A 15,772-nucleotide genomic window follows, 5' to 3' on the forward strand; every position below is an offset into this window, starting at 1 on the left:
ATTCTTTTTATTTATCATACCTATTTCTCATCAAACTGATTTGACAATAGGATCACTACAGAGAAGCTGTGCCCTCTACAGGAATATATTCATACATGCATTCCTGTGCTGTATATTAGTTAAACGGAACAAAAACAGACAAAGGGCCATACCTGACCTAATGGCTGTATATATTGACAAAGGGCTCTGTGTAGCGAAATAGCTATGACAGTAGAGTCAGGAAAAACATTAAACAAAACAGTAAATTTTTATTTTCCCTCTGGAGAATATATTATAACTGAAAGCTAATGATACAATCGGGAGTTACAGCTGAAAAACAAAGTACATTTTTTCAAACCATATTAAAACATTTACACACAACTCTCAAACTGCTTTTTGAAACTCAGCATTCTTCAACTGACTTATAAACAGCAACAGTCAGTACAGTACATAAACAGTATAATACCATTTGTGACGTCTGTTGTCTGTATTATAAGCATATTCTTTCAGTTGACGGCTATGAAGAAAGTAAAATTGCATTAATTAGAGTATCTGATCATTTAAATTACTTGGTAAAGTGTGTCTCAGTGTGAGTTTGCAACTGAACCATGCTGCTGCAGAGAAAGTGTGTAGACGGACCGACACCACTGCAGTTCAGAGAGGATCCTAATGATGAGGCTCGGGCTCATGAGTACTGCTTTCAGCTCAAGCAGGAAGTAATCGTACGGTACTTCCTCTGGTTGTTGGATTCACCTGAGAAATCATCTTAGTAGGTGGCCGTGTCTGACTGAGAGCAGAATGTGTGCACAGCTGTTGTTTGGCTCATCAGGGTCAGACAGTCTTTTACTGATGCAGCAACATCAAGGAGATAAGAAATAACTGGGGACTGAAACACATTCCTACCCACAGGGGAGAGCAATACGTTTGAGTCTGTGTCACTCTGCAGTCATCCCACAATGTGCAAAGCATGATTTATGCTTCCCGCACTGGGTCCATAATAAAAACACTGTCACCATCATGTCCACACAGACATCTAGACGGCTCCAACTTGTATACTTCCAACACTCACATGACTGGTCATTATGTGCAACTTACTGTAAAGTTCGGCCACCTCATAGTCTGCTCTGATTCATCTAAATGATAGACAGTTTCTCAAAACAAACTTCCCCTCATTTAACAATGATGAACACTCACGCTTGACCAAGAGGTACATGTAATTAATCTATAAAAACACATTTGTAAGCTGATCATGTGATTTTTTTTTTTAAATTATAATCTATAACGTATGACAACAGCTGTAAAATAAATGTAGTGCACTCTAAAAGGGGACATATATAACCTTCATATAGATGTGCAACAATTTCAATTCTAGACTTCAACTTACAATGTAGCCTACTCACAGTGTAGCTACTTGCACTAAGGATTTCAATACTTCCACCACCATCTTCTGTGATCAATAAAGTGAAGCATTAAAGTTTTTTTTTTTATTACGAAGGAACGTCAACATTTTTAACAAGTTTCTGGCATTCAGAAACAAAACTATGATCAGAAAATCATAATAAAAGGAAACAAGTATGTGTATTTGATTTAATCATGTATTTAAAGTTACTTTTGTGAGTTTAATAAAACAGTAGCCTAGCCAAATTGTAGCCTGCATGAACATAGATTATGTTGTCTTTTTGACTGAAAGCATTTGAACCTGAAAAATATATTTTGTTTCTTTTATAAGGAGAAGTCAATCTGAACTTTTTATACTATCATCCATTGTTCCTGCATAATTGGAATCACTACAAAACAATTAATATGGTTGTTAACTGCTCTAAAGGCACTTCCTCACTTTCAAAAAAAAGAGGGATTAGAGGAACACACTGATGAATTCATAAAATAATAAAATGTCATCAAAACTCTACCGCGTGTCTTTGGGAATAGTGGACTCTCTTTGATGAGACACATGTGCTCTGCGCTGCAGACCGGCGTGAAAGCTGTTGAAGTGAAAAGAGGGAGGAGAGGAGCAGGAAGGCAGGATAACTGTGAGCAAAGTGGTAACTGTTTTTGGAGATACTTCAGGAGTTCACAATGGGCTCTAGAACCGCGTCCAAGTTTGTGTTTTTTTTTAGTCTGCTGCTCCCGTTTATCCACTCGAACCGGATTAATCCAGAAACACCGGAGCGCCAGAAGTCCGCCATCCCGGGTAAATGCACTTCAAGCGGTGCGCGAGTCAGGTGGCCACGAGGGACAGTAGCCTGCTGTAGAATTCGTAGTGCAAGATATAGCCTACTTTATCAACTGGCACACATTTTGACTGCTAAATAGAATGTAGACATTTTCCTTGATGTTATTTAAGTTATAGCAGTTATAGTAAGTGTAAGAGAATACTGTTATAACTGGTCGTGTGTAAGCTGGGGGCTCGAGTGGGCTTTCTTAGCTGTTCATTCCATCTGGCAAAGCACCAGCAGCACAACTTTTCTGTCACTGGTTGCTGTGCTACAGAAGTTTGGCCTCAGCTTAAAATGACCATTTTGATGGCATTTTGCCAAACACAAGGCAAAATTGTCAACCCATCACTGAGGAACTGACTCTCTTTACTTTTTTGGTAAAATGTGCTCAGATGTAGGTTAATAAGTAATTTAAAGTAGTGAAATAAGTTAATTAGATCAAAACAGATTAAAGTCTAGTCTAAAATGTAATTAATCCACAATATGTCCTTACATTAATTATTTACGAATCTTGGGCTTAATTTAATGTAATATCAAAGTCAAAATCTGCTTTATTGTCAATTTCTTCACATGTCAAAACATACAAAGAAATAGAAATTGCGTTTCCCTCTATCCCACGGTGACAAGACATTTATAACAAATTTGGTGCACAGACAAACATAACATTCAAGTAAACAATATAAAAAAGTAAAAATTAGAAGATATTAACAATGAGGAAAATAAGAGCAGCAAAATTTGAGTTAAAAATGTGCAATTACGCATACTGTCGACAGTCTATGTAATGTGCAAATATGCGGATATGTTCGCATTGGCATAACTTAACTTTAACCCTTTTATCTATGAGCAGTAAAGAAAACTGTATAAGCTTTAATACAAGCAGAAATATAGACATTTTATCCTGTGTTGATGTACTGTACACTGCGAAAAAATCAAGAATACAGAGATATTATTGCCCAAATATTTCAAGACATGATCCAAATATAAATTTATACATAGTGGATATTCTTTGATCATAGAGGCAGAGTTCATGTTCTGAGCATATCCAACTTTAGTATGGGGACCCATACTGCTAGAATCTGGCATTTACGTCCTCCCAGATAGTACAGCTACTGATATGCAAATGTCATGGCAAAAATTATCAAAATATAGTCAGGAATTTTGATTAAATTTCGTTTAACAGCACTGACCCTTGAGTTGAATTGTTAGTGACAGACTGTATCGACCCATGCTCCAAACGAACACACACACACACATCCCACCAACACATTTGTATCCTGTTGCCATGGTGACGGCAATAGAGGCACAGATAATAAACGAGTGTTTCTGTTTTCTTCCAGGACTCGGGGTGAAGGAGCACTCACACATTGTTGCCCAGCACAATAGACTGCGTAGCCGAGTCAAACCCATGGCAGCTAACATGCAAAAAATGGTTTGTGGCATACATTGTCTGCTTCTTAAGTGTGTGTTTGAATGGCACGAATGCTGTCCCCTAAATGTGAGTTTAAGGTAGTTTTACACTGTCTTCACGGTAACTGCTGGTTCTCACACCAAAGTTTAGTGTTCTTCGGCAGCACATAGTTGTCTTTTTTCAAGAGTTACTGTTCTGTACTGTTGACTCTCTCTCTCTCCACCCATGGAAGGTATATGGCCATGTTTGGCAAATTTAACCAAAATGCTTCTGAGTTCAAATGAGCTTGCAGCTGGCAGTGCCAAACCTAGAGAATAACAGTAGTGATGATGATGTTGTTGTCAGTAATGATCCGACATGTGCAGTGGGAGAATCTGAAACCCTGTTTAAGCTGGATGTGGGGTAACTGTTTTGAACGGCATGCAGTGCCAAAAGTCTGAAATTTGTTTCAGAGCTCTGTTTTTACTGTTTTTCAATCTAACTGCACAAGGTGGACTAAATTAGCAGCATAGTCACAGGCAAAGCCAATATCAATAATATGTTTACAGTTATCCCACAACAACATTCAGGAGCAGAAAGCAACTTTTTTGTGGTGGTTTTCTTTCAAAACCACCACAGTATTTCCAGTGGGGGATGAAATGATCTTATACTTAACTAAAACAATTTAGCCATATTCCACCAATAGTTGTTTCACAAAATATATATATATATTTTTGAGGTGAAATCACTAAACAAAAGCATGGATACAGGTTTTTTAGTTTTTAAACTGTCTTCCTCTGTGGTGCTAATAGTCTCAACAGTGTAAAATAGTAGTGTTAGTGCATCATTTGTTTTGCTCTGCTGCAGGCTGAGTGATAGTGGACAGTCAGAACGAAGCCAAAACCAATTAGCCGCGTGTGGTCTTGTGAGGATCGCACAGTGAAATGATACATTTTTATTTTTTACCAGAACAAAAATGAAACGGCGGAACATTTTAATTTGTTACTCTTTTAGTTCTGATGATCAACACATACAGGGGAAATACTGTACACAAAATGAAATCATGAATTTGACAGAGCAGTTAGAGGGCTCAAGTGTTGCTGAATGTGCAGCAAGTCTTACTATTAATTTGTGACTCATGATCTCTAATCCCACTCTCTGCAAAACACCCCAGCTACAGTAAATCCTCTCCCTATCTTCTTCCATCTATTGCTTCGCCATACAGTACTTATCTGCACAACTGTCTCACATGTATGTGATTATGACAGGTAACGATGGATAATGGAAATCACAATGCACCAGCTATCCTCAGGGCATAATATTAGATTTGTGCCAGGGCAAACTGTCACTTTGTCATAGATTACATCCTGAAAGCCACCCGTACAGTCTGAGCTCCTTTCTTTGACTGCTCTTCAGCCTCGCAGAACTGTTCTCAACTGATAAGGCAGTAATGAGAAAAAGAGGATCTGGATAATAATTCTGCATTCTCAACTCGCTATTACAGGTAATTTCTCGACAAAAACCCTTGGAGCAAGCTTTGCCAAGTTGAAGAGGCATATTAAAGAGCTTTACTGATAAATTTTAAGAGGCTCAAGGCTTCCGTTGTGTTTGTGAATGTCTGGATAAGGATTTTTCTTCACACAGGAAAGAACCAGTAAGAACTGTGGTGAGATTGTGTCGATGTGATTATACTATATACCTTTAGGCTTTTCTTTCAGGGTGACATAAATGGCCAATAATTTAGGAATGGATGATGCTCCTCCCTTTCGTACCCCTGTGTGCAGGGTTTCTTTGAACTCTTGAGAAAGTATAGTAATAGGGTCACACAGACAAAAATGAAAGTATTTACTTTTGATTTGTAAATCATGACTTCCGTTGGTGAGATTGTATTTTATTAATCTTTCTCAGAACTTCTCAAGTTCCAGCAATTCAATGTAACACAGTTAAGGTGACAAAAAACAGAACTGCAAAGCTTCACAGTAAAATATGAAGCTTCATTGATTTTGCTAATTTGGTACATGACAGTGAGCAGTTCTTGATAATGCCACAAAGATAGATAGACGGATAAACTCTCATTTTTCTTAATGAGACATTCACATCTCCCAGCGAATACAACATGACATCCTTTGAAATGAAATGTCATAGATGAAATATTGCCCGGTGACCTCTGGTGGCATCAAAGTGTGAGCCGATGACTTTGGCTGGCTGACATCAGAGTGAACAATGATCTCAGTGGGGGCTTCGCCTTTCTACACCACACATCAGTGTCATACCTCTGTCGTTTCTCCAAACTCTGTCTAACTGTACACAAAAAGACATTTGATGAGATTATTTAGAGGTTCTTCAACCTAAAAGAGATCCTACTTGTTCAAGAGTGTACCACTTTCTAATAAAGGTACTATTTATAAAGGGTTTATAAGTAACTAAACTTGTCTTATGATACATCAACAGACTCCAGAGGTCCCATTCCAACTGTTTAGATGCAGAGTTCAGACATCGTTTCAACAAAACAAGTTTTTTTTCTTCATGGAAGCCCATTTTCTCCACTGGAGGCAGAGAGACCAAAGTAATATCAACTCTCCATTAAACTCCCATTAAGAAACAAGTTGACAACACAAAATGTCAAAGTAACAGAGCGTTACTGGGATTACGGAATTTCCACCTTTCACTACAAGTTACTGAAATATATATCACATTATTGCAATGGTTATTAAATGATGTGTTACTACCCAACACTACTCAGACTAATCTACAAAGCATTGGTAAATGATGTACTAACCCCCTGAAGCTATTATTTACAATTGATAAACCCTAAATGAAGTGTGTCTTACTAGAAAGTGCTATCCAAAAGAGTTTTAACTAATCTGTCAGAGGTATAATACCTTAAAATTAAAGAGGGTGAACAAGTGAGACAGTGGTAATGCAAATATGATAATCTTTCAACTTTTGGGTTGTTCAACTTCACACAATTGTATCGTTTAATTCATTTAGTATACGTAGCATGTTTTCATACAAACCTTGAATCTGAAACTTTCCACCTTTTCTCGTAGTGAGAGTATCTGAATGTGATGTTTGTACTGCAACAGATTTGGCCGAGTGATTGATTGTGGAAAGTTTGTGTGTTGTTTATTTGAATCTGCCACTGAAAATCTTGGAAAATGCCACTTGGTGAAGCCACTAACACACACATATATGAGTGTGTAGCACACAATGAGTGTCAGTCTGCGTTTGTTGGCCCTGCCATGGGCTGGCAGCTTGCCGAAAGGTGTCTCCCTGCCTGTTGCCCGCTATACTCTAAGACTGGCTCCGACCCCTAAAAAGGATTGAGCTGGTAAAGAAAATCACTTATGCACTATTAGGAATGACCTTCATGCCAAGGAGTTTTTCCTGTCATCCAGTTTTAATCAGTATCTAGAGAGTACAATATGACCTTCCTTAAGGTAAGTCATACCCATAGGCATAATTTACAGGGGGGATGGGGGGTTGCAACCCCCCCAATAATAAAAACTGGCCAATGCAACCCTCCCTAAAAACATATAATAATTTCCTTTACTTAAATAAAGACCATAAGTTGATGCAGGAAAGGCACAAATTGAATGCAAAAGATTATGTGTTTGACGTTCAAAAGTGGAGATCTCAACCCCCTCAATGTTGAACCCAAAGTTCCCCTGACTGTAAGATCCTTACAGAGAGGGCTAAAATATGTGCAACAACATTACATTTTCTCTTATAGGAGTTTTACTGTAATTGTTAAGAATGAAAGATGTGTAATGACATTAAATATTATTGTCTTTATAGGAATGGAATGAGAAGTTGGCACTACTTGCGAAAGAGAGGGGAGCATTGTGTCATACAGACTCGCCTCCTCAACACTCCTCATCTATCAGACACGTTGGCTGGAATGCACATCTCTCTGCTTATGGTGTTGCATCATTTTCTGATGCCATTCACTCTTGGTTTGAGGAGGGGAAAGATTTTCTCTACTTGAGTGGGCAATGTAGTGAGAACGCCACCTGTCAACACTATACACAGGTATTAACAAGCAGATGCAAACTGTACCTATGTTTTGTGTGACATTCAAACAGAATTTGGGTTTTTTCTTGAAAAATGCTAATGCAGTGTGTCCAAACCATGTTTTGTTGTGTAGTTGGTGTGGGCCTCTTCAGGTCATGTTGGCTGTGCCAGCCAGCTGTGTCTGAGAGAAGGAGACCTCTGGGAGATGTTTGTCTGTGCATATTACCCTGGGTAACAATTACACACTCTTCAACTGAAATGTTAAATTCATCTGGGAACAGCCGATTATACAATTGGCAAAATAATATAATACAAAAAAAAAACGAACCATTTTATCTGCATTCCAGCACACAAATCATTGTAATTGTGGAAAACGGGTCAATACCGATATGTAAGGTCAATACTACTTTCCAGGGAGTTCTTGGTACACATTAACTACTCGTGTGAAGGCCTTAGAATGTGTTTGTTGTGAAATCGATGTTATGTGTGGATATTTTATTTGACATTTTGAACATTAATATGCTTTTAGCCTCCCTGCTGCTACTCTGGATCCTGTGCAATTGTGTGTCTTTTAGTTTGTGTGTTCTGCAGTATACATTTGTGTTGATGCAGGGGTAACTGGGAGGTGAATGGTCAGCTGGTGATGCCTTATAAGACGGGTCCATACTGCTCTCTCTGCACCTCTTCCATGTCTGGTTGCTTTAGACTGTGGGGACATGTAGGTGGATTATGTGGTAAGACAGTTGTATGTCACACTTTTTCAAAGGTTTAAAATGGAATTTACCACGACTTTCACTACCTTTAATATTGTTATCTCCATTACGCTCCTCAAGGCTGTTTCTCATCAACCACCAATGTTATGTTTCGTTCAGTGTTTCTACTAGTAATTTTAAATGCAGGTTGGCCATTCATGAAGCATTTAGCGTATTCCATGGTATTCTGCTTATGTCATTTAACTAGAACTTTTGTGAACGTTTTTTGTTGGTGTGCCTGTCAGAGATTCCAAAGAATCCGTGTCGAATGAGCTGTGGTCAGCACGGCCATCTTAACATCTCATCCTGCAAGTGCACGTGTGACCGGGGCTTTACCGGACGTTTCTGCCAGGGTACCACTCATCAACATCAAGTGTAGAACTATTGAGATAGTATACTTATTGCTATCAGGCCTCCTTAAATTGGTCTGTTTTCTTGAATATTCTTAGCAGAGAGGCAGGTTTCAGTGTATCACATGTCTGTTTTTCAGTACGGTGCAGTGTGCAGTGTGTTCACGGTCGTTTCAAAGAAGAAGAATGCTCTTGCTTGTGTGATGTTGGCTATGGTGGTGCTGAGTGTGCAGGTAAGTTCAGTGTGTTTTTTTCAGTTTCTTATACCTCAGCAATTTGTACTCCTAGACACAGGAATGGTTTCAATTTCCAAAAGGATGGACACACATCCTGAGAAAATTTGATATCTAAGATCTTTATCTTAAGGGATGCCACGTTTAGTGACATGATAAAAAGACAGTGAAAGCATCAGGATATTGACTTGTTAACAGTGTCAACAAAGATAATTTAGCTTTTTAGCAGTAATGAGATTTGCAGTATTTACACTTTGCTCTGTAAATTATATTTCTGTGCATATTCTAGCTCAATAGGCAACAGAATTATTTCCCATAGGTTGATTTGGGTTGCTTTTATTAATCTCCCTGAGTAAATTCTGCAAATTTCATTCACATTTGCATCTGTTATGGCTTAAAAGATTACAACACATTTAGTTATTAAATTCTCATTAAACCTGAGCCATAAATGCATGGTCAGCATCATTATTTTATAATTGTTGGCGTATTTTGGTGGCCTATGTACCAACAGAGAAAGTGCAGTTTCCCTTCCACAGCTGTGATGTGATGATAGATGGTGACTGCTTCATGGTGTCATCAGAAGCTGACACCTACTATGGAGCCAAGAGTCACTGTCAGGTGAGAGACAGGTGTGTGTTGCCCCCTGAGAGAGTGAGACAAGCTCTACAGCCATCGTACCTCATATACATACGAGGACTTTCATTCTGCTTTCAGTGTGACTATTTATTTTGTTTTCTTCACCAGGAACGAGCGGGTATTCTAGCTCAGATCCACAATCAGAAGGTTCAGGACATCCTTGCGTTTTATCTCAGTCAGCTGGAGACGAGCAACGAGGTCACCAACTCTGACTTTGAGACCCGAAATTTCTGGATTGGTACAGTTTTTCATCTTGTACATTCAAATAAATATTTTCTAACACCGGGAAGTACTCCCCGATTAGATTTCAGGCTCTCTTTGGACCAGATGTATTACCAGGGGGAAGTAAAAAACAGCAATGTTTTCACTTCATAGGTTTGACATATAAGCCTCTGAAAGACTCATTTCGCTGGGACACAGGAGAGATCCTTAGATTCAGCAGCTTTGCCTTTGGGCAACCTGACAACCAAGGGTAAGAGACACATTTACTAACAGACATGAGCTACTGCAGAGTACACCATGAACAGAGATGGCCAAGTGAAATGGAGCTAAACAAACAAACAAACACAACACAGATCATCTGAAGGGTAGAAAATTACCGTTTTTGTTTGTATCATTTGCTTTTTTTATTTTTATTTTGGCTGACCTGCAAAGTGCACTCTGACCACTAGATGTCTCTCTCTTTCTGTCTCTCACTTCAGTCCTCTGTTCTATCTATCTAACTCTCTATCAGTAATAACCAATTTCACAAGCTACTTTAAGTAAATAAGCTATTATATCAATAATAACTAGTTTTAAACACGTAGTCATGCATAAATGACAATACGAATGTCTGATTTCTATATGTGAGCCTGAATCTATTTGGCCACATTTAGAAATTTGTGTTGGTTTGCTTTGTCAGTTTCTATAGTAAAAACTACAGAATAATTGGTTTCATACCATTTCAGAAATTCAAACAAACAAAACTGGTCTGACATTTTTTCCGGATTTAACTTTAATATAAAGCTTTCTAATCAGCAGATCACTCCCTTACTCCTTCTCTGTCTAGCTTTGGAAACTGTGTCGAGCTGCAGGCGTCGAGTGCCTTTAACTGGAATGACCAGCGATGTAAAACGCAGAACCGATACATTTGTTTGCATGGTAAGGCTCCTTGTGAGGGTGGATGAAAGTGTTGAGGCAATGAAGATTGAGTTCTCTTTTGTACAAATGACCACCCAATGTGATTGCCCTAAACATGTGACATTTGATATAGGCGATAACAGGAATTCAGAATAGTTAACACTTGCCATTGTCGACTTTGGGCACAAAACCAAATAGCTTATCACTGAGCGCATTGCTTTTTCTCTTGCCTCTGAAAACTATACACATTTGGCTGCATGACTGGTTGGCTGCATTTCTTCAACTGCAGCATGTCCACATTTGATTTGTTAGGGAGACTGGCTTGCCCTCTTGTATTTCCTCCTAAACTTGGTATGCTACTGTATGTCCAGCTGCAACTGATGCAAAAAAACACCAGGCTTTGAACTTCATGATGAAACAGATCTGTCCCCTGAAACTGGGGAGCTCGTACCATTAGAAAAGGATTCAATGCAGCTGATATGTGTGCCCCGACCTCCATTTTCCCTGCCTGAGCATGATTGTTGTTGATGGTGGTGACTGGCCATTCAGGCAAAAGTGCCGAGCGATCCTGGAAGGTGGCTGACCTATTCCCCAATAAAATAGACTGTGAGTGACTCCTGCAGCCTGTTTCTGTCATGTTTGGCCATTCTTACCATCAGAAACCACCATCAACTTCTCAAAGAATAATACCTTTTTGCAAACAATTTTCTTTCACTCTTTCAATTTTACTTCCAACAAAAGTCTCCAACGGAAGAATGGAGATTTACTATTTTCTCAACTTTTAGGTCCAGTTTGGTCCATCAACTTTTTTTTCATTGATAGTTTTTGATCATTTCTATGCATTCAGTAGAGAATAACAGATGCTGTGATTTGTGGTCAGTGCCTTAACCCCTAAGCTAAGTAGTAGCCCTAGTCCACCAACTCCGGAGACAAATATGTGGGTGTTTGACTTTTTTTTGACAGAGATATGAGACTTAGCCACAAAGTAAATGTGAAGGTCAGAAAATGAAAACAGTGAACCAAAAGTGTGGACTGCAGACTCAGGTGGTCAGTACACCGTAATAAGTAAGTCTTTCACATAACACATAGATTTATTTCGGCGGTAAATGTAAAAAATATGACTTATTAGAACTTTACATGGTTTTGTATTTGTTTGGATAGTAACACCTGCTGTGGTCTACTGTGTCCAGACAATTAGTGTTATCTATTTCACAGCCTCTGTCACAGATAAGCACAGCAGGGTGATGTCTTAAATGTTAATCCAGTTTGTCCACAACATAGAAAGATCTGTGATCTTGCCTACACATTCAAACATGGCACTCAGTCTAAATCAATGAAACTAAATTGCTCGCCATCCAGAGCCTTTGAGCAATCAATATGCGTCAGCTCCACAAAGGCCTGCAGTGTTTAGACACACACATACCACTTACATTGATTGTTAGGAATGAGACGGTGGCAGATGTTTAGTTTTATCCACTTGAGTGCATCTTTGCAAGTGGTTGATGTGTAATCTGGCATTGATTACCCATAGCTGAATGAGCGATCTACTTTCAATGTGGCCAGGATGACGTTTTTACAACCAGCTTTGTGAAGACCTCTTAATGTCTCTCTTTGTAGTTTGTGTTAGTGTAAAACAGGACTATCAGATCATGATCAAGAGAGGGTTTAAGGGTTGGATTATATATCAGATGTAGTTAAACAACAGTAGTATAGAGGTCATTTACAACGCTAAACATGTGAATATCCTTACAGCAATCATTTTCCCACCCTTCCTCTTGAGAAAAAAAACAACCTTTCACTGAAGCAACAAATAATAAAATGCATAAATTCAGCTGATTATAACAATGCAAAACCATCCTTCTCCCATCAGATTAATTTCCGGCCTTCATTGCTGTGCTGTTTTACCGTAAAAGTGGCTATTGCACAGCCTGAGGCAGACACTAAGCTATGTTTCTTCAGAGTGAAGTGTGTGTTTCCGTTCGCATTAAAAGGAGTCTATGTCGTGTTTTACATTATTAACAGTTTGATCACTGCCACATTTCAGTAGAATTGAAGAATTATTGGGGATTTATGAACACACTTAACAGGTTTCCTTTGTTTGGTGCTTTTGTTCTTAACATGCCAAATTCCATACATATTTTATTGTTTCTAAAGGGTGTGTGTGTTTGTGTGTGTGTTTCACAGCTGCAGAGCACATAGCCCAGTGGGAGGATGGCAGGTGACCTGGATTTTTCAAAGGGGTGAAACTATGTTTTATATGTTGGTTGGGACAATGGCCACCAATGTTTTTTTCAATTATTGTAAACAGATCCATGTAGTTTAGATGTACTGTATATACTGTAGATGTTTGAATGCGTAAATGCAGTAAATGTAGGTATACAAGTGTATAGTGTATGTGGTTTGATTTTGCTTTGTGTGTGTAAATGGGGTTTTAAATGTGAATCAGGTCAGTGAGTGTTTAATGGGTCAGAGATACGAGGTCCAACACCAGACTGCCCTCTCAGTGACCAGAAGAGGATCCTGTTGGATGGTAGATAATGATACTCTCCGAGGGAAGAAAGGGATAAAGGCTGCAGAGAATGGGGTCACAACAACATGCAGAGCTGCAGTGAAATGGTGCAAATGAACAAAAGAGGGATGGGGTCGCAGGATTAAACACCTGGAAGCAAGTGGAGAAAACTAGTACCCTAACTGTTCTTGAGCTCAACTGAGTTTCCACTTTAAACAACACATTTTAGATTTTCCCTCTGCAAATTAACAGTGCTTCAACATGATCCTTAAAGCCGTCCTGAAACATCTCATGTCCCGTCACGTGCACCTGGCTCACACTGTGTTCACAAAAAACAGGCTTGTCAGGTTTGTTTACTTTTTGAATATTAAAATGTCCTCTATGGTACCCTTTACGGTCACCTTGAAGAAATAGTTCAAACTTATTTGGGAATTACATGTATTTACTTGTTTACTGAGAATTAGACAGAAGATCAATACCACTCTCATGTCTTTACATTAAATTTAGGGCAGCAGCCAGTTAGCATAGCTTAGCATAACTGATAGCCGGGGGGGGGGAGCTTGCCAGCTGACAGTTATTTGTTTGACCCTGTTTCCACTCTTATTCTAAACTAATCTATATAAACAATTAGTGAGTTGTATAAATGACAAATTTGAAAACTTTGAGCTCTTTACTAGAAATTGTAATTGCTGTAAATATGAACAATGTATGGCTGCACAACATGTATTTGTAATGACTGAGCTACTGATTGATAAAAGGAGAGGTTACAGTTATTTATATTTACACTAAAAGGCCTTTTACAATGCCACTGGTTAAAACATGTATCATGTCCACATTGAAAAAACATAAGAATTATTAATAAATACAGTGTGTCACTGTATAAGAGCCGTATGCCGTGTAATCATTTTTTTTTGCTGATGTGGTGGTTCATGCCTTTGGCTGCTTTTCTATAAAAGTATCAGGCTTGAATGTGTTTGTGTGTCTGTCTGTGAGTGTGCACTGTATGTGTAAATCTTTGCCTCAGACGCGTCGCTTACGTAGCTTCCTGCTGGTCTCATGGTGCCCCCTGATAAGCTGGTGCAGCAGAGGGTTTCAGAATGGAGCTAGTGGCAGTGGAATTAGCTTCCATTGTCATGATAATGACAGTGATACTCTTGCCCCGTTCAACTCAGACCAGCCATTGTATGGAAACAGAAATGCAATTTCTCCTGCAGCAGCAACCTACAATCCTCTATGAGAGTGAAAGGTCCCTAAATGACTCCATTCAGATGAGGCTGAGGGGCCAGCAGCCAATTAAAGTGGGAGCAGCAGAACAGTGCCATCCCGAAGACCTAAGGCTGCCTCAATACCAAGACACACACAAACACACACACACACACACATGCACACACATAAGTAGCGGTATTTTCCTTTTAACAAAGAACATCTAAACCCTTAAACTATCCTTTTCCTTACAGGCCTGATTCTTTTTGGGTGCACAAGCAGTTTACACTACAGTAAATACAAGTTTAATCAGCACAATAAGCACACAGACTCAGGAACAGGAGTTACTGATTTGAAAATGCCTAAATATTGGAGTTGGGGGACAGAGTTCCTGAGCAAAGTAGTCACTCTCCAGCACCATCCATCATGGTTAAATTCTTTGCTGGTGTTTATGGTCTCAGACATTATCCTTTGGGCGTTTATCTGGCTGCTGAGGCAGAGTCACGATGTTGTTGTCACGTTGTCACGTTTTTTTTAAACTGTTCACGCTACTGAGCTGTGAATAAAGTGGGTGTGTGCTGTGGGGCTCTGCAAGCTTTGAGCTGAGAAGAAGCCCATTGAACCAGATAAGTTTGTTTTAACCAACACTACTGATTATCACCCATCGAAGCACTAACGATGACTAAGATATTCCAGAGACAAAAACACTTCTCTTGAATGGCTCATTTATTCCGCAGCCACCTTCCCTTCAAAACATTTCCTCTCTTTATTTCCACTGCTAATTCAAACACATGTCTCCTTCCTGAAAACTAAATGACTAAAACTATATTTATCCTAATTATTTAAAAGAGCAAATCTAATGCTTGGCCATTGGTTTTATCATTTGTCAACCTTTTTAATTTGTTTTATTAATATGTTGACAGCTGTCATGTAAAACCAGCATAAGTCATTTTATTTTAGCGATAGGTTTAGGTTTTTGGCAACTTTTTTTATTCTATACTCAAAAAATCTCTCAAAAAGACTGTTTTAAATTGTTTTAAAGTGTTTTGTTTTAAAAAGAAATAAAAGTAATTTATCATAAGACTGAATGCTCTACCCAAGTTATAAGACAGTTTGACCTGTGAGCTTGCTATATGAACGAAATCAGGTATTGTATCATCAAACTGCTCCTTAGTTAGAATTATCTGTCAACCATGGCGGTAAAGCCGGACTAATGTTACATCATTCCGTCCTGGAGAACAGTGTCGCCTCCTGACATTTACAGTTTGCTGATGTTAGAAGGAGGCACTCATCATTAACAAGGACTTTACGAAAATTAGGAATTGGGTACAAGTTAAATTTGCTGTTAGCGGTACGCCGGCTAGCTCAGGGAAT

The 15,772-nt window shown here is 38.9% G+C and overlaps 1 protein-coding gene across 1 annotated transcript; it reads left to right on the forward strand.

Annotated features, from left to right (window-relative positions):
* The first annotated feature begins 1,922 nt into the window (after window positions 1-1,922).
* On the forward strand, window positions 1,923-13,045 carry LOC117948710 (C-type lectin domain family 18 member A-like). Its single transcript, XM_034878468.1, has 12 exons — window positions 1,923-2,170; window positions 3,533-3,624; window positions 7,381-7,614; window positions 7,730-7,827; window positions 8,209-8,330; window positions 8,594-8,701; window positions 8,839-8,931; window positions 9,443-9,549; window positions 9,676-9,805; window positions 9,943-10,039; window positions 10,616-10,707; window positions 12,871-13,045. Exons 1-12 carry the CDS (start codon window positions 2,056-2,058, stop codon window positions 12,906-12,908), a joined length of 1,326 nt encoding a protein of 441 aa, XP_034734359.1. The 5' UTR covers window positions 1,923-2,055; the 3' UTR covers window positions 12,909-13,045.
* The last annotated feature ends 2,727 nt before the right edge of the window (window positions 13,046-15,772 follow it).

The sequence above is a fragment of the Etheostoma cragini genome, chromosome 1 (assembly GCF_013103735.1).
Source record: "Etheostoma cragini isolate CJK2018 chromosome 1, CSU_Ecrag_1.0, whole genome shotgun sequence".
Classification (NCBI taxonomy): Eukaryota; Metazoa; Chordata; class Actinopteri; order Perciformes; family Percidae; genus Etheostoma; species Etheostoma cragini.